The following is a 23994-nucleotide window of genomic DNA, read 5'->3' on the forward strand; positions in this document are numbered from 1 at the left end:
GTAACTGTAACTTCGGTCGTTGCTGTGCTTTTTGGAAGTCGAATTTCCCAGAGGAACCCACCCGAGGGATTAATAAAGTTCTATCTTACCTTATCTTATCTTCCTCTTGATTCGGAACCAAATTTATTGTTTTGCAGGATATTCAGAATGTTTTTATGCCGTGAGCAAGATGATCTGTATATACTGTGCACTAGTACACTATTCTCACTACATGCTCCCCAGAGTGGTCACGAGGAAGGCTCCATCCCCTTTGCTGGTTTTTGGTTGCCCAGCTCCAGATGGTGCAGCGTGGTACAGACCAGAGAAGACACAGTGTCAAAAAGAATCCAAATGATGAACTGAATGATGATGACTGCAGCATAAATAACAGTTTGTGAATTGAAGGAAACCACTTGACTCCTACTTTGTGGGGTGGCTGTAGCTCAGGAGGTAGAGCAGGTCACCCACTGATCGGAAGCAGTGGCGTGTCTAGAAAATTTTTGTTGGGGGGGCCAGGTAGGGGCACAGATTTGGAGAAGGGTGGCAGATGTAATTGGCAGATAATGTTAAAAACAATTCTATTAACCATAATTCAATAACCCTGTAAACCTAATAACCGAATGCGCTTTTAACTCTTATTAGAATGAGATTTTAACCACTACGGTGCAAAGTTTTTAGATACTGCGTTGCTAAAGGACAAGAGATACAATCAGTGTTTTGTCAGTGTTTACTCAGCATTCAAGGACAGCAATATTTGCATAGTATTTTTACTGACATATAGTACACATATGTTTTGGGCAAAAACATTTTTTAATATTAAAATATGAACATTTGTAACAAACAATTGACAAATTAGCCAATGCAAAACTTTATCTGCCTGTTAAAAAAAGAAGATAATCTTCTCACAAACTGGTGTTTGATTGTGAAACAGGAAAAAAGTGGGGAAACAACTGAAAAGACTAACATTTGAATGAAACCTGAAAGCAAGTAAATACTTTCTATGCTGCCTTATGGTAAACTTTGGTAATATTGATAAAGAACAACACTGGCTTATGATGAAATCCAGTCAGCTGGCATGGTGACACTGCCAGTATTAACCTGCAGGGCTGGACTGGGACAGAAAATCGGGCATTTTGACTAGAGACCGGCCCCCCAGGTATTAAAGCCATAAAGCCTTTGACTGAAAACAAATGCTGTTGTGACAGTGATGTACAGTCTTGTTGGTATATGTATGATTTCTATACATTTTACGTCAGATAAAAACTTTGGTTGTAAGATTTAGATAATTATTTAATAAAAGCTAGATATTTAAATTGAGAATAAGAAAGAAAAGTATTTCTTTGTGCCCCACCTTTCCCTGTTAATGCCCTACCTGCCCCCTGGCAACACTTTGCTAGACCTGCCCCTGCACAGTTACCAGCTGTCAGCTGCTTAGAAAAGGATGCTGGTGTTATTTATCTCTCAGAAACAGTTCATAACTTCCCTTCAACTCATTCATGTCACCTAAAAGGTAAACCTGTTTCTCCATCACAGCTCTGATGATTCAGTAAGGACATCTCCTGGTTTCATCTTCACGTTTCCCTCTCACCAGATATCCAAACCGACATCATGACCAGCAGCTTTACAGCTGTGGCTCCAGCAAACATCAGCTGATACTAGAAATTAATATTAAATAAATTCTAACAACAGCTGATCAAGCTTAAACGTGCTGCTGTTGTTTAGCGCGACATCTGCTGGTTTCCTCTTTCTGGCACAAAGTGGGCGATAAATAAACAAGAGAGACGATCAGCTGATCATTGATCAGTTTCATGATTGAAGTAGCAACAGGAGAGGGAGGGGGAGAGAATGAGAGAAGAGGCAGCTGTGCAGCGTAAACACAGAATAAATCCAGCATTGTGTCTTTTTCCATTCTAGCTAAAGTTCGGGACAAACTGCGTCTCTTCTCAGCTCGATACGAAACGTGTAATATTTTCTCTGATTGAGGGACCATTCCATTTTTTTAAGGAGCCGTTGGCAACTCTACTAACTAACCTTATGAATAAAATAAAGTTCACTATCAGTAACATCATAGCACCCACCCACCTAAAAACTCCATCAAGCTGGCTAGAACGCAGTACGAGTTATTGCAACTGAGGGTAAAAAGTCAGCACAACGAAAATAAACTCCACCTAAACTTAGTTCATATCTGACCCAGATAGACTGCAGCTCATAACTTCTTACCTGAAGTTCAGTTCACCTGACACTCGGACTGGCGGCTGCCTCGGGGCTCTCCTCCTGCCTCCCCTTCCCTCATCCACCTGCTGGCCTCTGTGGAAGCTCCGCCATAGCCACCACCAAACAACTGAGTCATTTTTACACATCGACCTGCATCTGGCCAATCCACCACCTCTCATTGTTCATGCCATTACAAAAAAAAATAAAAAATAAGTCACCGGGCACATGCCCGGTATGCCCGATGGCCAGTCCAGCTATGTTAACCTGCAACCAAATCTGCAGCTCCATACAGCAATGTTACGACTTAGATTATATCTTATAACTCATAACTCTTATGTTAGCTGCCCTCAGTAGCGTACTGTCTGAAATATTCCACGGCTGCAATAATTCTTTAAGTGTTATTTTTTTCCTTGGGATTCTAATTTCACCGAAGTTTACTAAACTCAACAAACTTAATATTACTTACCGGGACATTTATTCTGTCCTCATTTTCTTTCACCGAAAAATTGTTTCCTGCAGTGCCGTCTTTCTGCTTGGCTCTCCTACCTTTGCTAACGTGATGCACATAGCGCAGAAGCCGATGCTGCATTCACTTACACTCGGATATCTGAGCTTCACCGTGAAAACATAATCGTACATTTGATATTTGATTGAATTTTATTGTTTTGCCTTTGGGGTGGCACCTGGGGTGGCCAGTCTGGTTGGGGGGGTGGCCTGTGCCCCCCCAGGCCACCCCGCTGGACACGCCATTGATCGGAAGGTTGGAGGTTCGACCCCAGGCTCCTCCAGTCTGCATGCCAAGTATCCTTGGGCAAGATACTAACCCCAAGTTGCTCTCCAATGCATCCATCGGAGTATGAATGTGTGTGAGTGTAGTTAGAAAGTAGGGCTGCTCAATTAATCCAATTTTAATCACGATTACGATCTGGGCTTTCAACGATCATTAAAAATGACTGAGCCGATTATTAGCCCCTCCCTCGTGCTTTACTCTCGTGCTGCTCCGTGTGGCAAATCGAGCGCACCTCTCTGCATTTCGAACACGTGTCACAACAATTAAGAGCAGCGCCACGGACCGGTTTATGCCCGACAATATTTTCATGGACCGGCCTTTAAGGTGTCGCGGATAAATACAACAAAATAAAACTAGTACCGGTACCGAAAAAAAGAAAATTTATTCATAACACACCTGCAAATACCAAGGAAAACCGAGTAAACGATAAAAACGATAACAAAATAACGCTGAAAACCGATAAAAACCCTGAAAACTATACATTTCACGAGAGCCTCAACTCTCGCGGCCCGGTACCAAATGACTCACGGACCAGTACCGGTCCGAGGCCCGGGGGTTGGGGACCGCTGATTAAGAGGACCCGAGGGAAGTTCGGAAAGCTAAGCAGAAGTTATTTGGAGAGGAGAGTGACTGCCGTTGGTTGAAAAGAGAGGTAAAAAAACTTCAGTGGTGTGGAAACGTTATGGGTTCGCGGAGTCAGACGTGAATCAAGTAGACACAGTGTGTAAACTTTGCTACGGTGTCGTAGCTGCACCACAGAGCAACACTGCAAAGTTCACTAAGCATAGATGTTTACATTTTTCATTTATTTTTTATATTGCAAACATTTGCACTGTTATCAGTATTTGCACACTATTTTATATTATTTTTTGACAATCTTTAAAGTCATTATTCAATACATTGTTATTGTTAAATAAATATAGTCAAATAATCGAGATCTCAATTTCAGTGAAAATAATTGTGATTATCATTTTTGCCATAATCGAGCAGCCCTACTAGAAAGCACTCAGTATAGAGGTAGTGCTTGTGAGAATGGGTGTGACTGGGTGAATGTGGCGTGTTGTATACAGCACTTTGAGTACTCCGGGAGAGTAGAAAAGCGCTAGATAAGAATCAGTCCATTTACTCCTGTTTAACCTTAATTTACGTCAATTTACGTAACCTTAATTTTAAGCGATGTTTGCAAAGGCATCCGCGAGCTACCATGCCTGACTTTGCCCTGATAACAGAGAGATGGAGAAATCCACGAGGAGGACAGACTTACTCACACATTCACTGGACGCAGTTAGTGAATAAAGGCTTTGACGGCACATCTTAACAACACTCCTATTTTGATAAGAAAACACTGCAGACTGCAGAGAAGACATGGACTGTACGTTGTCATGAGCTCCGTTGTGGTTTTAATCTGCACCTTTGAGAAAGCATGTTATCTGTTTTGTAACATTTGGAACCCTATCAGCCTATGATACGGCAATTGTGTACTTTTAGCTCTACACTACAGGAGATAAGCTGAACAGGTCAGAGTTACAGCTGCTTTATTTTCTTTTTCTTTTCCTTTCTTTTTAAGGGAACTATCTAACTAGTGTTATCCCATCTTGACACAGTTCAGTGTCTATCATGGTTACCATCAGGAATTCCTCCAAACAAACTACAATTTACTATTTAAACACTTGACACACACTGAAAATTGTTTGGTTTAATATGCAGTTACATTTTTGGGCATCAAATTGGCCAACTCTAATATTAAAAAATTGAGGTTAAAGGTCATGAGGGTGACTAAATGGCTGAAAATCCAAGTGAATGAATAACTAATGATGAACCCATATTTTTAATTTTACCACACACACACACGCACACACACACACGCACACAAACCCTCAGCAGTGCCATCGCAGCTCTTTCTAACAGCTTAAATCACCCCTCAGCCTGTATCATCGATCCCCGACAGCTACCAACCTCTGTGCAGTGATGCAGACTCATCAAAGTAAAAAGAGCTGAGCTTTTATCAAAGAAAAGCCAACAGGGACAAGAAGATGAAGCAGGAAGAGTTGGGAAAATTGCACCAGAACACACCAGAAAACAGCTCTCATTTGCATGATTACAGAAAGAAAATCAATTAAAAAAAGGCTTGTAAACACGCATCTACTCCAAGATGAGACATGTGTATACAATGTTACAAGCATTTAAAAGCGGTCAGCAGTAAGTCAAAGCTGCAGTGGCCTGATGATAAATGTAGGAAGTGTTGCCCAGCCACATGAGTGAATTACTTTGTGGAAAACAAATGCTAAGAAACAGGCTTCTTATTTCTCTTGCATGACTGTGTGAGAGTGTTAGAGAACAGTGTGTCAAGCCAGTCAAGAAGCAGTGAAAAGTATTGCTAAGCAGAATAAAAATAAACTGAGAGAAGAGAAGTGCCAAGAAAGTTGTTAAAATGATGAATTTGATGAGTTTTCACATTTAATGAGTTTAGTGCATATCTCCATTGGATTAAGAGCCCATAGCTAAACAGCAAACTGCTTTGTCAAACATAGACACAGATGTACTCTGAGCTACATGCTAATGCTATCATGCAGATGCAGTTTTACCAAGCTCGTCGTCCGAGTTGAGCTTGTTAGCATGCTGGAAGATGCAGATTAGAACTCAACGCAGGGGCAGATGAGGCTGATAGGATTGTCATTAGTTTAATAGGAACTTGTTTATGAAGCATTGGTTAAAATGATATGTAATGTACCATTGGGTTCATAGTGAATAGATTAGCAAAATGTTACAGGCTGTGGAGGAGCGGTCAAGAATGTCACCAAATACCATCACAGTCAATATTGACAATTGTCAACAAGAAATCGAAGTTAAAGCAACAATAACCGCCATGTCACAAGGACTTTATACTGAGGAGCTGGCAGGTTAAAGATCATTTAACAGCATTTAATGTTGGGGTTGTTCTCACATACGGCTCAGGCAGGTAATGCCTAATTCATGGCACTGGATTTCTAAATATGGCTATGAATACAGTGCCAGCTATACAAAAAAAAAAAAAAAAAACATACCTCAAGTCTGTCTACAGATCTACATCCTGCCTTGTGGCGTTAATACATCCTGGACTGACTAACAGGAGTTAAAAGACCTTGTAAGGAATTACAAAGAAACAGAGCCTTGGAGCTCCAAGTTTGAAGACTCCATTAAGGCTGAAAGTGTACCGACATACAGATGTAGAGCGCTGCCGTTGAAGAATGGTTGTAATTAGTAAAAGCTTAAATGAAACAACCCAGGGAAGGAACAAAGAAATTGAAAAAGTGTTCCTAAAAAAAGACAACAGCACTGCAAACTCTGCAGCAAAAGTCCCAGTTTCTTTGAAAATCGCTCAATAGACGCTAGAAAGCATTTTAAATATACCAAGGACTGCAGAGACAGACAGATGGAGATTGAAACAAATATCGCAGAGGCAAAGAGCGGGTGGCTACACTCCAAATTGTTATCGACATTGCATTTAGGACGGCAAGTGACTCATATTTTCCCAGACACTCAAATCTAACAATCACATTTAATGCAATGGCAAAGCAACATCAGCTGTTTTCTGCCTATGTGTTAATTAAGAACAGGAATAAAAGCTGGAGAATCTTTGATTACATCAACATTCTGTTAAAACACTGCTGCCTACGTGATGAATAAAAGCCGTTTTTGAGCAACCCAAGCTGCTAAAGCTGCTAAAATTGCATGAAATGCTGCCAGGTGTGACTCAAACTCACATGCTCTGCCCTTTAGTTAAAAATGTAATCACAGAGATGCAATCCCCATGTCGATCACTTTCCTGCGTTGTTGTTCAATAATCAGAGAAATGTAGTTATTTAATGGCATGCTGTCATATTACACATCTAATACAGAATTTACAACCACAAGCTTCACATTTTCTAAGATGACCTGGCATTTTTCCACCCAACCTCAAAGACTGTGTGGAAAGTGGGAGATTTATTTTTATTTTTCAATGTGTTTGTTCTGTGTGTATGTAAAAGGAATAACAAGTGAGATATACAAGCACATGAGGGATATTAGGGGCTGAAGGGAACAATGGGCAGGGAGGGGACTCATTTACTCTGCACCCAGCTGAGCACTATAAACCCACCCTCCCTCTTTCTTTCCCCTCCCAACCTTTGCATCCTCTGCTCGCTGTAACTAGGCAACACTAGCTTGAAACGATTCGGATGGTAGAGGCAGGCCCATCAAAGGCAAAGACAGACAGGCGGGCTTGCTGCCTTTTTCTTCCCTTCCTGTCTTTCTCTTTGCCTTTACCACCTGCTTATACTGTACTAATTGCTGCAGACCATTACACTGCTTGCTGATGCGGTAATACAGTGCAACACAGGATGAAATCCGCAGTATGAGATCCACAGCATCGTCTTTAAGTGCAATGCAAAACTTCATATGCCTGCTGCATCCACAGAAAAACAGCAATTGGATCTCATCTCAGAAGTTCAGTTTAACTAGGTGTTTTGGGGAAGTCAGGCACTGGTCTGAAGACAGTGTCTGGGTTGAAAGCAGCAGTTGATAAAACAGTAGGAAAGAAAATCAAGCGCACAGGGCTGACAGCAAAGAACTGACAAATAAGGAAATAGAAACAATAGTTGAGGATTAAAATAATCTTTATAAGCACACATAAACGCACACACACAGATCAGAGGTGTGGCTGTACTGAAGCACCATCTCTGCTGACACATAGGACAGATATGGCCAATTAGTGGTAACAGGATTGAAGCAGTCTAAATAAACAGCAGTCTGGGGGGACATAATGCAGATTTGAAAAAGCAATCCAAGCTAAAGTTTCTCTCTCGGTATAGACAAACTAGGAAAAACTATCTGAATGGACAATCCGGTAAATATGATACTGCACTGTAATGCTAGTGGGGTTCTAAGTATATATGTCAATTTAAGAACAAGGAATGAAAACAGTGGAAGGAAACTACTGAGCAGCTAGTACTTATCTTGCTCTTTTATTCTAAAAGCACAATGACGCTGATTTGAGATGTAACAATAGTGTGGATATGCTTTTGGCCTGTGTTTGCTGGACCTGTGAAAGCTGCTCAAGTGTGATGCATTAGCCCTGCCGCTCTATGCTCCTCAACTAATCCAAGCCACTCTCTCCCTCTCTCTGTGAGCTTTATCTAGTGTCAAGCTGTGGAAGGAGCCGGGGATGACAGGAAAGCCATCTGTGCCAAGCTCCATCACACTCTGCCCGTGCTGACATTTCCACAACGCGCATGCACGCTGGAACATGTTGGAATCAAAATCCACACATACCCACGTACGACATTTGTACACAAGCATGCAACCAAAACAAACACAGCAGAGTAACTATGGCTTTCCAGTGATGCACAAAGTTAGTGGTAAACACTCGCATGTGTAGCGTGACAGGGAACCATGAACTGAAGAAGCAGTTTAGAAAATGGGCGATGAAATAAATGATAGGCAAAAATGAAAATGAGCCGACGTCAAATTAGCTGAACCACCCCACTGCAATGACCCATAACTCGCATCTGAGTGGTATATTGTCGACTGTGGTGCCTGTCAGGTGTTGGCGACATGTTGGCAGCCAAGCTCGGTTTCCAAAAGCCAATCAGCAGCATGTAATTACCTCCACACCTGCTCACACCGTAACCAACAACTCCACTGGTCCCATCTGATGATGTGATGGCTGCGAGCGCAGCTTATCTGGGCAAATCAGCCCCGATGCCACGAGGGTCACCACAATCAACAACAGCTTCATTCACTACTCTACCCTCAGAATGATCCCACGTCACGTTTCCTTCATAGGGCAGCATCATCTGACTGCAATTACTCTTACTGTCAAGTCCCATGAACACCTACTTTTCATTCTCAAGAAGGTGTCTGAAAATAATATGCTACACTGACGACACTGATGTGAAAGTATGAGCTAGACAGATGATACAAGAGAAAAATCTGCTGATAATGACAGCTCTTCCTGTTTCTCAATTTGAGTCTTGCCTCTGTGAATAATTTAGCAAATGTGTTTTCACTCGCAACTTCTAGTTTGTTCAAGTTCTCACTTTATTTAAAAAGACGGGTATTTATTTTGAGATTAATTTAAAATATGTAATACTGTACTAACCTGCAGAGGAGGTCGACCAATTTAACTTGTGAAATGAACCAAGGGAGTCGCTTTTCTTTTAATGCCTCATAAAGAACATCTAACAGCAGCAGCAGGTGTTGAAGTCAGGCAAAGTCAATTTATTTATACAGCACATTTATACACAACACAGCTGGAAGGCTGATCTAATGTGTTATGAACAAACATCTGAATTTGTGTATTTCCTCCTGCTTGGATTCCATTTCAGTCATGCGGCTGGTTAAAACTGGAAAAAAAAAAAACAGGCTGATTTTCTTTCTAAAAATGTTTAACCACGGGTGTCAAACATAAGGCCTGGGGGCCACAATCGGCCTAACAAAGATAGAAAATCTGAGGAAGTGCATAGATTTTTTAGGTTTTACAGTTTCTTTTACAGGTAACCTTAAAATCAAAGCGAGCTATATGTGGCCCACGATGTAAAACGACTTTGACACACCTGTGTTAAACCATGTACATATGCCCGTTATCACTTTTTGTGCTACAGAAGCACTTTGGGGGGTTAAGTGCCTTGCTCAAGGACATTTAAAACAAATAAAGAGGAAGATTAAAAAAGGCTTGAGGTTAATTTTAGGTCTTTTTTTATTATAGAATATAAAGAATGATGTAAAGATTCTTGCTGTTGATGCGCTCTTTCTTTAAATCAACACAAACAGACACTGTTTTGTCTTCACAGCTTTTCTAATAATTCAAGTGGCCTGTTGACAGCTATCCCCAAAAGATCTCTTAAGCCGCCGAAACACCACATCTAATGTCGCTGCGTGGTAAAAGCAGCAGTTACACCAAGCAAGCAGACACACAGCATTATTCAAGCTGATTCCTGATTCTAACATTCAAAATAACTGGTAGGGATCTACAGAGACACCGGCCACAGGCAGTTCATCTTGTTTGGTCATCCTGCTTGCAAGAGCCACACACTCTTGACAAGCTGGACGTGTAGAATACACTCCAGAATACAGAATGAGGACCTGGATCACAAAGGTTACCGGCATTCCCACGCCTCACTACCCAGCCCTCTTCCAAAAGCCCCTGCTTAACATTTTGACAGCAAAGACGGAAAGAGACAGAAAAAAAAAAAAAAACAGCATTTAGGCCAAAATTGCAGCTTAATTGTTGAGTTTATTTTTCTCTCAATCAACACCAAGTTGGTCAGATCAAAATATTCAGGCCCAGTGGAGCATCAGGGCTGCCTTCGAGCAGACCTATTTAAAACTCTGCGCGCACATGGTTGAACCATGAGTGCTATTTTAACAGGTCTTCTGCCCACTGGCCTTTATAAATGATGATTTCACATACACATCTGGCATTTCCTTTGTCACTTTTTTTTTCTTTCCATTAGATATAAATGATTTCACTAACCTCAGGCTCAAACAAACTACGGATAATTTTTACATTTACAAAATGTTGCTGTAAATTTAAAGAAATTCCTTACTTTTTGTTATAAAAAGTGCACTTGTGAAATTAAGCAAAGCACTTTTTTTCTTTTTCCAATATCTGGTAAAGAAGGAAAGTCCAGAGAAAACCAGAGTTAAGTAATATGACCTTTGAATCTAACAGTATTTAACCGACTAAACAAATACCTCAAATTATTTCATGTACAGCAGCACCGAAAGTCCAGCGAGATCCATGAAGAGACACGTTCTCGTATTTTAATGAGTGCTCCTTATCAGAGATCCAGAATCTTGCTCCCTTCCCTTCATCAGAAGTGGCAGAAAGCCATTACAATGTGAATCTCTCTGGGGACTGCAGTGACTAGTTCATTTGTGGACAGTAAATGTGTCTTCCCACTAGAAAGCCAAATCAAGCCAACCGGGACACCAGAATGAGATTGTCACAGACAATTGGATTTTCATTAACAATCTGTGAATCAGTTAATTTGTTTCTAAAATGGAAATTAAGTCCCTCTGAAATGATTTGTTAGTCCTTTAGGGAAATCACTGGCTTGTGCCCGCAAAAACAAGAAGTTGTCAAGCAAATGAAGAGTTTCTTGCAGGCTGTAATTGTCAGTGTCTTAAAGCAGACATGATTCAAACCATCCCCACCAACAACAGCCACTCAACAGCTGATGCAGCTTCTTTGCTTCATCAAAAGCACATTTCACGTCTGGCTCCTATCTAAAAAGCTGAGGCTGTCCTGTTAGTGCAGCAGTGTGCCTAAACACAAGTAACTAACAACAATACAGAATTCCTCCCGAGATATGGTCCAAAAACAGACACTACAACACCGATGAACACGGCCTTTAACATGCCGGTTCCCAAGTACAAAGCTGTGTGAAGTCTGACTGTGACAATTTGCACCAATGTGAGAAAACCCCAGGTAACAGAGAGATGAAATCACAGCTAGCGAGTGTTTGTTCTGTGTGCTGCCTAATGCACAGTCTGCCCAAACAGCACCATCACCTAAACAAAACAGCGAGAATGACCAAATGTAGCTGCGTGCTGCATGTTGCATTTGACTAAACCAGTTTCCTTTTGTAACTGTGCTGACTGGTGATTAGGGAAAGAGAAATCAATACTGACATTAAACAACTGGCAGAAAACGACTTTAAGAGGTAGCAAAATATTATTTACACTGCCAATTACTGACCCACTGTGGCATATATTTCATGAAAAAGGTCCTATGAAAACTTAATTTCAGAAATGAAAATGGATAATTGCTAAAACTGGATTCTAACAGTTGTGATTATTCTAAATTAAAACAGAGTGCTATAATACAGTGTGGGATCAGTTGGTTCCAGAGATTTCTGTTGGGCCTAATTACTTAAAATGTTGAATTGTACAATGAGAATGTGATTAAACGTTAGAGCTACTCATCAGAGAAGATGAGAATTACACAATATTAATGCTTGCTGTAAGGAATCAGTTCGGTAAGGAGTGGGTAATATTGATCAAGACAACATCGTTTAACACATTTTCAAGTTTCACTAGCTTTGGTCTCACTGTACATTTCAAAACAAGCCTAACTAATACCTAACTCTCCATCTAGTTGAACTCTTTTAGACACAGGCTAAGGTGCTTGGAAAGAAAGCGACTGGACTTTAAGTTTCATGAAGATGTTTCACCTCATCTGAGAGTTCCAGGTATTTAAACCACAGAGGGTCACTGATCACACCTCCTCACATGAGTCAACCTGTGAAAAGGAGTGGGTCATTATCACCAGAGACTTCCAAGTGAAACCATTATAACACCTTGCCTCACCATATCATGTGACCTATTAAGGTCACCTGTAGATGTGAGTGGAGGTTGAGGCGCCTGGGAAGGGATCTCAAAACTGCATTTTAGGGGGCAGACAGTTGGTGTCGTAACCACGCCCTCTGTTCAAAGATGGTGACAGGACGTGGTGTTTAAAAGTAAGGAAAATGCAAACCTGTCAAGTTAAAGGGAAGTTAGTAAGTCATTGTGGTGCTGGCATGAATGTTGCACTTCTTAAGTCAGTTTGTGTGTTTTTTCTGAGCTATATGTGAAGATCAAGACGATTTTGAACACTTAACTATTTAAAGGCTTCCTGTTTGGGAGTTGTTGTGTGGCTAACATGGAGCCAAAGATGACTATAAAGTCTCTTGACTTCCTAATGGAGGAAATTTCTACTATCAGGTTGCAGGAGAAAAGCATGCTTGATATTGTGGAGGAGGTAAAGCTCCTCTGCATCCAAAATGCAGAGTAAGGTTGCAGACCTGGAACAATACTCCAGCAGGAAAGAGGTAATGTAAAGTACTTAAATGACAAACTGTAAAATATTCATTAAACTAAACTGATCGCTGGAGGAAGCTAAAGTACTTCCTCCAGCAGGCCATCAAAAATATGGTGGATCTGCAGTTTATATCAGTAAGGAAGCTAAATAAATATTAACTGATAAATATTAACTTACGGTGAAGGGGTCAGATTAAATCAGCACTCCTCTTCGATACGTAACTGAATCAGAACAGATGACGTGACACTGAAATATATTTTGCTTTATTTTGTGCAGCATTTTTTCCTTTTCTTTGCCAAATGAACTTCTGTATATTCATAAACAAACAAGTCCAGTCGCTTTCTTTCCAAGCTCCTTAGACTACCGTGACCTGGATGACTAAGACCTCACACAGACATATAATTTAGACACATGGAAAATCAAAGGTTCAACTTGAACACTGATTTTCCAGCTACCACGATGGAAATGGACCGACAGACTAATCCACATTCAAAGTAGCTGTAAAACCCTCACACCTGTGACCGCATTACATCCGACCGCTCTGCATCGGACAACAATGCCCCTTAGCCGTTTCAAACTCATGCTCAACCACAGCCTCTTTCACACTCTTATGCATCCTACTCCTAAAATCAGTGCTGAACCTGCTTTCTCCACTTAAACTTTTGTTAATGTCCTACATTTACTAAAGTGCATTTTAACAACCCACCCAGTTTGCACGAGAAACCACTTTCAATATGGGTGGAGAGGGTAACAGTGACAGCCCTGATGCTACAGAATTTAAATTTGCTTAACAAAACAAGACAAAGTGAAAGTCACATACAGCCTATCGGCCATTGTCTGTTCTTCTTTTAGTTAACTAAAAGACTGCGTAGTTATTTTGTTAGTTCTTTCATCAGGTAATTTTGTTTTTTCTGTTTAATAACAAAGGAGTGGGAGAGATGTCAAAAGGCTGCTACACCATCCACCATTATGTCCTCTTTAGCTGAATGGTCAGACAGCTCAATGTGCTTTGTGAGTTATAAAAAAGAAAAAGACACAATGTTTTTCTTTAATTAAGAAGAAGATTAACATACTTTCAGGGACTGCAAATCTGGCATTTTTTTTAGTTTTTAAGCCAAAATACAAAATTTTGTAGCTTCCTACAGCAAAGGATTCAGAGGTTGTTTTATAATCAGGGTTCATACATATTTTTCAGGGTCACATTCAAGCACTTTTTACATAGAAAAATGCACCACAGACAAATACTGGAAAAGGACATTGTACACTATACGCATATTGCACCAACTCAGAAAACACATTTCTCTTAAAAATTAAGATTTGCAAATGTGAACAAATCAGCCTGTTAGAGATATTCATCTCCAAGGCCAAATTAATAAGTCTTCGCATGAGGTATGGATGCTTCTTTCCTATGCGACAAAAAAATAGGAGACAGATTTTTTTTTTTTTAACTAGTTAAGCACCCACGCACCCAAAAATGGGGGCAAAAGGGAGGAGATCACGTTTAATCGGTTATAACACGAAGTCAGAAATGTAAGTGCCGACATGAGTAGTGTCCACAGAAACCTCTGAATCGCAGCTAAAATCTCATATAAACCATTTCTACAGACACCAAACAAAGCAAAGACACCAAAAAGTTTAAAGAGCAAATGCATCACCATGAATTTGTGGACAGATAATATCCATATTTTGATTTATGATTTTCTGGAGTTAAATGTGAACCGAAGCATATTTTCAAAGGTGTTATATACTGTAAAATACTTTTAAACATTAGGTGAGGGTTATAAAAAGATCTAATTTTTTTTATGTTTGAGTCACAGCAACTTTGACATAGTAACATCTGCAGTAATATGTATACATCTGATGACATCTCACAAGTGTTAGCTTTATTTGATACCAAAACTGTTTACACAGAGTTTTTAAATTGCAGAGAAAATTTATTTTGGTCATTTCATTTTTGAACAGAAAGCTCAGAAAACCCCTGGAGGTCTAACAGGTTGAAGTTAATTCCCAATAAAACCAACTGTGAGATGTTTGACTACATTGCTGTCTGTATTATTGTCATAGTCATAAATGATCACCTTTAAAGTGTTTGTGCTAATAACACCATGTACAGTAAGACAGGCATGGAAAACAGCACTGACTGGAGAGGCTTTGAACAGATGACACACTCAGTTTAATTCAATATACAAGACTTTAAGAATGCACAAGCATCTACCTAAAATCTATTTATTTAGTCTATCATCTGTGATATTTTTAGGTACAATTATAATGTACCTTAAATAAACAGGCAACCTTAAAGTATGAAATATTAAAACACTTAAATTTGTATGTTGTCTCAGTGGCTGATAGTGCCACACAGGCCTCAATGTGAGTTGAAGCCATTTATAATTTATAAAAATAAACAGATTTTGAATGAAAGCACAAAAAAGTGGCTATTCTTTGTGCCCATATGGATCAGTCCCTCTTATTACCATTATTTCCTTAAGCCATAAGTTGGTTAGTTAAGTGTCAGATTAACGTTTAAAGCTTTTACTTGAGTGAAGTAACTCACATTACTGCTACTGCTAAGTAATGTTAGCTAAATTCACAGCATATTCAATAAATCCCCATGCCATAACTAAGTGCTATAATAAGGCTGCCATACTCCATCACACGCATTTCAATCATTTCTAAAGCAAGTTTAGTGCACTCATCCCCTGTTTTTTTTAGACTTTGCGACTTGTGTTATTTCTCTACCTGATAAGAAAACTATTCGGTCAGATAGTTATTTGTGGTGAATGAAATACAATTTCAAGCACTTTTAAGCACCACATCTGAAATTTAAGCACTTTTCAAACCTTGAAAAGACAATATTACAATTCAAGCATTTTCAAGGTTTTCAAGCACCTGTACGAACCCTCTATAATGTAAGACTGTCCCAATTGTCTTTGAATCAAATCAATTAATATTTTCTGGTCAGATATTTGTTTTGATCATTATAATGCAAAACTCTTAGTTTCCTTATATGTTGCTTCCAAGGTGCCAGACATTCTCGTGATGTTGAGCAATAGTTCTCCAGACTTTACAGCTACTCTAAAGACTCTAAAACCCTTTCAAATTCTTTCTTTGGACATGAGCTGCTTTTTTCGCTGATTTTCAGTGCATTCTTGTACCTTTTCTGTTTGTTAAGTCAATTAAAACTGACCTGTGAATCATTCAATCATCCAACAGCTATCTAGGTCAAGGGACGAGGCAGTGTTACAAAAAAGACAAATTCTGTCTTTTTTCTTTAGGCACTCTGTTTTTAGCAGCCTGTCAAATAAACACATCACTTCTTCCCTATTTCTCAGTTGAATGCATGAAAAATGCCAAAGATAACACAATAGGTGATTCCCATAGAGACGAAAATGTGGCCCATCTCAGCATGATGTGCAGTGTGTCCTTAAAAAAATTTAAGGATACTGCACAGCAGAGGACAAAAGAAGAAGTGGCAGCTACGTGGCTGCGTTGTCACAAACTTGGGTGTCCACACCAACCACGTGCCTATCCAGCGGGGTGATGACATTACCTCTCAGCCTATTATGGCTAAGAGGTATAAATCTACAGCTAGAGCTGGGCGATAGAACGATAACGATATGTATCGCGATATAACTTTTTCTCGATAGAAAAATTCAACTATCGCGATAGACCTCGCCGCTCTTGTCCTCTTAAAAAAAAAAAAAAAGAACAGCCAATCCAATCCAGAGCTGAACCAATCACAGCCGCAGCGTCACGTCACGTGACTTGTTACGTACAGCACAAGTGCCAAGCCGCATGTGTGTTTGTTTGGGAAGCAGCCAGCCACCGTACCACCCGGGTAATGGAGGAAATGAGTGTGCCGACTAGAAAAATCAACCGAGCGTGACCGAAGAGAAAACAGATGATGGTTCCAATGCCGGAGAGATTGTCGAACGGAAGAGCCATAGAAGTTCCGTAGTGTGAAGGTATTTCGGCTATTTCAAGTCTGACAAAAAACAGAGTAGCGTGCACTGTAAATTGTGCCGAAAGCAAGTCTGGAAATACAATAAACTGGTGCATGCGCTACGTCCACACGTACCCCGGTATTTTTGAAAACGCAGATTTTTCTATGCGTTTGCACCTTTCGTCCACACGTAAACGGCGTTTTTGGTCACTGAAAACGAAGATTTTTGAAAACTCCGTTTTTGCATTTACGTGTGGACGAGAAAAACAGAGAAAACGCAGCGTCAAAGGTGTGCGCATTTTTTGACATCACACTGTGCGCCACGTTATTGTTTCAGTGAAATGAATTTCTACAATACTGTTAATTCTACTCTCTGCAGTGTTTAAATGCTTACATATACACACAGTTACTGTCCGTCCACACATACGACTCGGTTCTGCTTCTATGCCCCAGCTTTGTTTACTTTTTCCCACCGAGGCTTCTAGACTTCTGATTGGCCGACATTTCTGCACGGTTAGGAATCTAGCGCCACCTGCTGCTTTGGCATGTTCATAGCAGCGTTTTCCTTCATTTCTGCCTTTATGTGTGGACGGGATTATTTTTTAAAACGAAAACTGAAAATCTCCGTTTTCAAAAATACCCGTGTATGTGTGGACGTAGCCTCAGTCTCTGACTGGAAGCGCTAATTCGTCATTTGGCTTTTGTCAGACTAAAGTAACTGTTAAAACTGTTTGAAAAGCTCAGCTATACAACAAGGAGAGATTGAGAATTTCCTTTTAGTTCTCAGTTTATTTGATATTGACAAAAGTTAGTCAGTTTTGTCTGTTCTTCTGTAACACAAACTAAGATTTATTTTTAGAATTAATATTTTGTTTCTAAGTGGAATTGACAATTTAGTTTGTTTCGTTTGTTCTATTTTGAAACTTAAACACTTTAGCGGCTGCCTTTTGTGTAGTTTGCAATATTTGCCTTTATTTATCTGAAAAAGTCTCATGTTCCTTAAGTACATCTACCCTGTTGAACTTATTATGGGAAATAAATATTTAAATAAAAACAAGCTGCTGATTATTTCACATTTTACTTGTGAGCAACGGCACATTTAAATCTTACAAATATAGTTATTTGGCTTATATCGTGATAGATATCGTTATCGCCTGAAATGAAAAAAACATATCGTGATATGAAAAAATCTCATATCGCCCAGCTCTATCTACAGCACATGAACAGCATCTAAAGTCACATCCTCGAGAAACATGAAAACATCCAGCAAAGCTCTGCGACAGGTTGGCTCAAGATTTGATTTGCAACATCTTAAAGCTTTGACGTGCAGTTTTTAATTATGTCAATTTTCAAATATGAATTTCTGCAATTCTGCACTTGGCATGGTTCACATGGGTATGGGTAAAATCCCTACTTAAAGTAAATCTAACATCTATATACTTACAAAAGACATTTAACAAATCAGGTTTTTAGGAATATTTTCACCTCACACACACTCAAAATAAAATAGTATCATACACCATAGATGTAGGTCAACTTGTCTGGAAATCATAGTTAGGAGACTCCCCGGGCTCATCAACCAGGCATGAATAATCCATGTCCAGATTTCAATTAGCCTGCAAGCAAGACTCATCAGTGTGTGTGTGTGTGTGTGTGTGTGTGTGTGTGTGTGTGTGTGTGTGTGTGTGTGTGTGTGTGTGTGTGTGTGTGTGTGTGTGCATGCTCCAGAAATAACTAATTTTAACACTGATGAGATGGACAAATGCTGGGCCTGAAGCCATTGCTCATTTACAGATGTCTGTGGTAAGTAAAATCCAAACAGGGTGAGGGATCCATCTGTTTAATCACCTTTCACATTTCTTTGAATTCTAAGAGAGAGCAAGAGGTTTAGTTTTACCGTTACTTGGTGCTGCTGAGCTGCAGTTCAACATTACAAAGGTCTCTGATCAAATTAGGCTAAAAATAGATCTGCTGTTGATTTGGAGATCCCGCTCACTATTCTGTGCAGCAATGAAAGTAAAGAAGCACATAGAGGTCTAATCATTATCTCTGTTCAAATCATGTCCTCTGTTTCCCTCTCATTTTCTTCTACAGGGAGTATTAAGAATAACTTTTAAAAATCTAGCTCTCAGCCAGTAACAGACTTTCCATTCAGAAGAGAGGAGAAACTCATGCGTTCACCTTCTTAATTCAAAATAAATAAATAATCAGAAATATTACCTGTGGAAATGTGTGTGATGACAGACAAACTCAAGGTATTTAAAAAATATATATTTATGGTGTTTAGTCATGCTAATAAACCCTTTATACACACACACCAATGCTGCATTGAAAAAGCCACCTTTTACAGATTTTTAGAAACACATCTTTACATAACTAGTCGTGAATTTTTTTATATCAAATGCATTTAAAATAGAAACCATCTCGACTGTGTAATCTGCTCAGTAACCACACAGGCCACCAGTCTAACAACACCGGAGAGAAAGCACAAGTATTTTAACAGCAATATCCTCTCATTTGGAACCAGCTGCTTAATTACATATTACGAACTTGACCCTGACAAATCTCTGCATGGGCATTGCTATACATAATCTGCAAAACAGCCATAACAGGGCAGACTGAACATAGACAGTCTATACAGTATGATTACAAAAACCCAGCAACAGAGCCTTTCATACTTCTAAGTAAGATGTGCACTGAGGTGGTTTGTTTGCACACACAAACACACAAGAGTGTGGTCATGTGTTGTCACCACTGTCAGCAGTTTTTTTTTTAAATAAATCACGAGCTCTGTGTAGCCAGGGTAACGTAAATAATAATACACAATACAAAGGGGCAGAGATGCACTTTGTACAGCTAAAGTCATATTATATCGAATGTATATATGTACCCGTTTCCCTGGACAAAGCTGTGATCCTGTGCAGGATACACAGATGAGTCTTGTGCCTATGGAATGCTATTATAGTTCCAGTGAGAGGGTGAAGGGGTCACTACCTAATCACTAGTGTAAATAGCCTGGGACAAACACAAATAACCAGCATGGAGTCTGCCCTTGTGTCCTGCTTTCTATCTATTGTAAACGGCACAATGCTGAGCTTTGTTTCTGGATTTGTTGGTTTGTTGGTTACTTTGAGCTCTTGTCCAGTGACTCTGTGAAATAAAACAGTTTACTTAACTTAATAATCTATCTACTGAAGGTCTAAACAACCAAAAGCATTTATTTATCCAGGTAAAGGTTTATGGTAGCATTATATGTTTAAATGCTAGATTTGTCATACTCACTGTACTTCTTATACTTGTACTCCTGTTAGAATGCCGCGGTCACTGACTGATGAAATCAAACTGCAGGTACAAGCTGCCAAACATGTGTTTCCCTTGAAAGCTGTCTGGGCGCGTGGATAAATCTGCTCTTTATTAGGACTGACCTCACACAACTTCTTGTGAAAGTGTTATAACCATAATGAGAGGTGTGACTGCTTGATAACAGCAATTATCACTACTACTACTGATCTGACTTTACATATATCACGCATCTACTAGATTTGAATAATAAACGTGTCTGTTTAAAAGTGGACTGCACTGAGTTTACCTCAAAACCCAGTAAACACATGGAAAATAAACAAGCTGGAGCAGGACTGAGGCACAGGGCTGTGTAATCAGGAGCCGGGCTGTGACTAAAGGGTGTTTTTAACCGTGAAGCCCATCTCACAACTGGCGCTCCTCATCAGACACAGCCTCTATCACGGGAGATCTGTGGGTCCAGATGAGGCAACGGGAGGCCCAGGCAGGCCCCTCCTTGCAATGCCTTTGAATCCCCAAGAGGACCTGAAAGAACTAGGTAGAAAGGATTTCTGTGCTACTTTGCTTAGCCTGTTGGTATCCAAACCCACATCTGAAATATCAATATCAGTGGTTAGCAACTAAGAAATCCTTTGCAGCGTAAACATCCAAATACTTATTAAAAGCCACGCAGGCCAACACTCACATGACCCACTCCACGACTGATCCATTATTTAGAAAGCTGCTGAAGAAACAGTTCAGAGCTTGTATTCAAAGCACATCATGTGAGCCCCTCTTTCAGACATGCACGTTTGCATCGGTCGGCTTCATGTTCAAATGTGCACCCTTGTCACTTGTCTTGTCTGTAACACTCATGACATCAACCATAACAGGTCAGACCTTGTAAAGTTTGTGTTGCTTTACACGTTAACAGACAGGCAGGGGTACGACTGCACGTCCCTAATTACAGTGCGAGTTGTGCAGCTCACAAAAAAATGCAACCACTTTGGAGAAAGTCATAAATAGCACTGAAAGAGAAACAAAAATGAACACATTTCGGTCTTTCCACCATGTTTTAGTAAGAAAACTCGTATTGCGCAATGTCATGTTCGTAGGAAATATTAGGTACACAATGGTACACATCTCCTGCCTGGAAAAAGGCATTAGACTGAGAGCAGTACACTGTAGCTTTGGCGGTGGTGGTGGTTGGAGGGGACCAAAAAAAACAAAAAAACACTGCCACAGTTGAGAAACTGTGATAAGTCCGCTTCAGCAACCAGCATTGGGGCTGGTTCCTGCTAATGTTTCACAGTTACTGCACATCTCTTCAAGCATTACTGGTAATTTCCTTACTGCTATGGCATGCTGGTATGACTTCCTTTCCCCCCATTCACTCCCTCTCCCTCGTATTTCCTTAGAGTTTCTGCAGGGTTTCTTTGATTTTCAAGGATACACAAACAGGGACACTTAAGGCCTGGCTCGAATCGGATGAAGTCACTGACCCTAAATAAATTTGTTTCAGTCAGACTGAAATACTACTGATACTCAAATGCTACATGTCTCCAACGTCTGTGTTAATGTTTAGAGGCCAAAAGCAGTGTCACTTGACTTTTATCTGTGTGTGTGCGAGAGTGTGAATGTGCTGGTGTAAATGAAAGTTTAAACTGGTTACACATCTCCTACTTAAAAGGGAAGTGAGTGGACACCCTGTCCAGCACCATCACCTCCCACCAGAACAGCGACCCGCACTCAAACTGCCCTGCCTTATGCATTCTTTCACACGCAGACGCTTAACAAAAATCGTACAAGACAAAGGTCCACCCTGAAGACATCGGACTCATTCAACCTGCCCACTGTTGTTTTTCTATGGCAGTGTCATAGGAATGAAAGGTATCAGTGAAATTGTTCTTTTTTTTTTATCTTTTTATCTTTTTTTGAGGAAAACTATCCTCATGTTGCAGCCATCCAAGCTTGGAAACATGAAATATGGCAGATTTACAAGCTAGGAGTCCAAAGAAGATGAAGCCCACAGTTACCGCAGTTATTGGTATTATGGGAGGGTGGGTCCTTCGCACAGACATTGCAAGGTCGCATTACCTGTTTAATCGCCTATTTCTGCAGAAGCGTGAGCATATTGGAGTAATAAATCACAATATATGAAATACTAAACGATTTGCAACACTATTATAAAATAATATCAATAATATCTTGAGGAAAAAAACTTGTAGTTTCTTATTTTTATTTAAATGCCATAAAGAAGCCAGTCTGCATCTTACCATCTATATTTTCTCTGTCGCTGATGTGCTGGAGGTTGCAACCCGTGTCTTCGCGACTCAGCTCCGGCTCGGGCCGGTAGGGCTCCAGCCTGGAGTGGTTGCTTCTCCGGTGTTTGGGGCTCGACGACACGCAGCAGGAGGTTGTATTGCCCATGTTTGCGAAAGCAGCTTTCGGTTGTATTCCTCAAGCCCAACTCCACCCGGCAGGCTTTCTCCCTGCTGTTGCTGCTAGCCTTACTACAAGAGGAAAAAACGGGGCGGTAACGCGGAGACGGGACCCCGGTGCAAACGAGCTTTGCCCTGGTACAATTTGCGTTACACGCCCTTCTCTCGCGTCCACGGCACGCTTAGTTAAACAAATGGAGCCATTGGGAGCTACTAGAAAAAACAGAAAAAGAGAAAAAACGCCAAGGTTGGCTAATGAAAAAGAAAACCAGCTAAATGTCCACTTCCAAACCTCCAGGCGAGGGGAGGTGGTGCCCCTGGATAGCAGGCTTCGGTATCGCTGTCGACTCCCTCGCCCTGTAATTCCTCTCCGAGCGTGCGTTTACTCTCTGAGACACATTTTCCGAGCACTGTTACTTTATAACGATACGGATATAAGAACATGGCACTTGAGCTGGTCGGAGAGGAAGATGTTTTTGCTCTCAGCGCTACATGGTTGCCAGAGTACTGTAGACTGCTGCTGCTGCTACATCCGCTGCCGTGTTGCTTTCAGGTACTACAAGTACAGTCAGATTTTCGACAACCAAAGTTGCTTAAGCAGTTTCGAATTAGGGGCCGTTAATGGCCAGAAAAGAAAGCATTTGTGATTATAAAGAAATTGAGGGATAAAAGTAACTCCCGAGGTAGAAGTGCGCTTTGATTTTTATTTAAAGTTCCTTTAAAAAAATGTAGCTCAACATATAAATTGCAAAGACTATTACTCTTATTAAAAATTCCACGCTCCCTGCCGCTCATAAACATATCTTTAAAAAAAAAAAACCACTGCGCTGTGGCTGTGATGGAAAAGGTTCCGGTTCAAGTGGGTAGTTACAACCGTGTAATAAATGCTCAATTATAATACCGTCTACAGGATACAACCAAGGAAACTAAGGAATGTAATACAACGTAATGACGCTACGTTTCGTTACCCCATTTTTTAACCGATATTTTTATGCAGTTGTTGGTGTATCTGTAAACTTAAAATAGAAAGCCGTTCATTTTGCTTGAAAAGGTGAATGAACTGTGCTGTTTCCCTGGTTATGACTTGTTATGGGCACAAACACAGACGCCTGTCCACACCCGTGTTTGTGTACAGTAAATTACTTGATCTTGACTAATGACTGGCAAACCCATACGGGGCTTTCCTTTGCATGTGAAAAAATCTTTGATTTTTGTAGTATTAACTGGATTTTTTTCTGGTTGGGGTTTGGGAATGCAAACAAAGTGAAGCCCTGAAGAATAATAGCCAGTTCAATCAGGACGTTTCTTCAAATGTACGACAATGTGTATTTGTAAACCGAGGCTGGAAAAATGAGAAAAAAAATCCTGTTTGCAGGATTGTATAGACTGAGATGACCAGGCATGATGCTGTAGTGCAGCCTGCTGGTACTGTACCTGCACTGCATTTTATGACAAGCTTATCTAAATTTTTAAAAACATGTATTTTGTAATTTGATCTTTTTTTCCATTTCTTTTCCCCCCTACCAGT

General features: G+C 40.3%; 1 protein-coding gene across 4 annotated transcripts in view; it reads right to left on the reverse strand.

The window, feature by feature from the left end:
• ccny (cyclin Y) overlaps positions 1 to 23038 on the reverse strand; it is a 46464-nt gene extending 23426 nt beyond the window's left edge. For 2 of the 4 annotated variants that reach the window (XM_086307262.1, XM_086307263.1), the window contains exon 1: positions 22302 to 23037. In XM_086307262.1, the coding sequence (XP_086163388.1) occupies positions 22302 to 22455 (154 nt within the window). In that variant the 5' untranslated portion in view covers positions 22456 to 23037. Of the gene's footprint in view, positions 1 to 22301 lie in introns of all 4 variants that reach the window. The other 2 variants (XM_086307261.1, XM_086307264.1) reach the window with 2 other exon arrangements.
• Between the last annotated feature and the right edge of the window lie 956 nt (positions 23039 to 23994).

This window comes from Aulonocara sp. 'chitande type north' Nkhata Bay, linkage group LG9, assembly GCF_057382095.1.
Source record: "Aulonocara sp. 'chitande type north' Nkhata Bay isolate Kocher_YH1m ecotype deep benthic linkage group LG9, A_spYH_male_GT1.1, whole genome shotgun sequence".
NCBI lineage: Eukaryota > Metazoa > Chordata > Actinopteri > Cichliformes > Cichlidae > Aulonocara > Aulonocara sp. 'chitande type north' Nkhata Bay.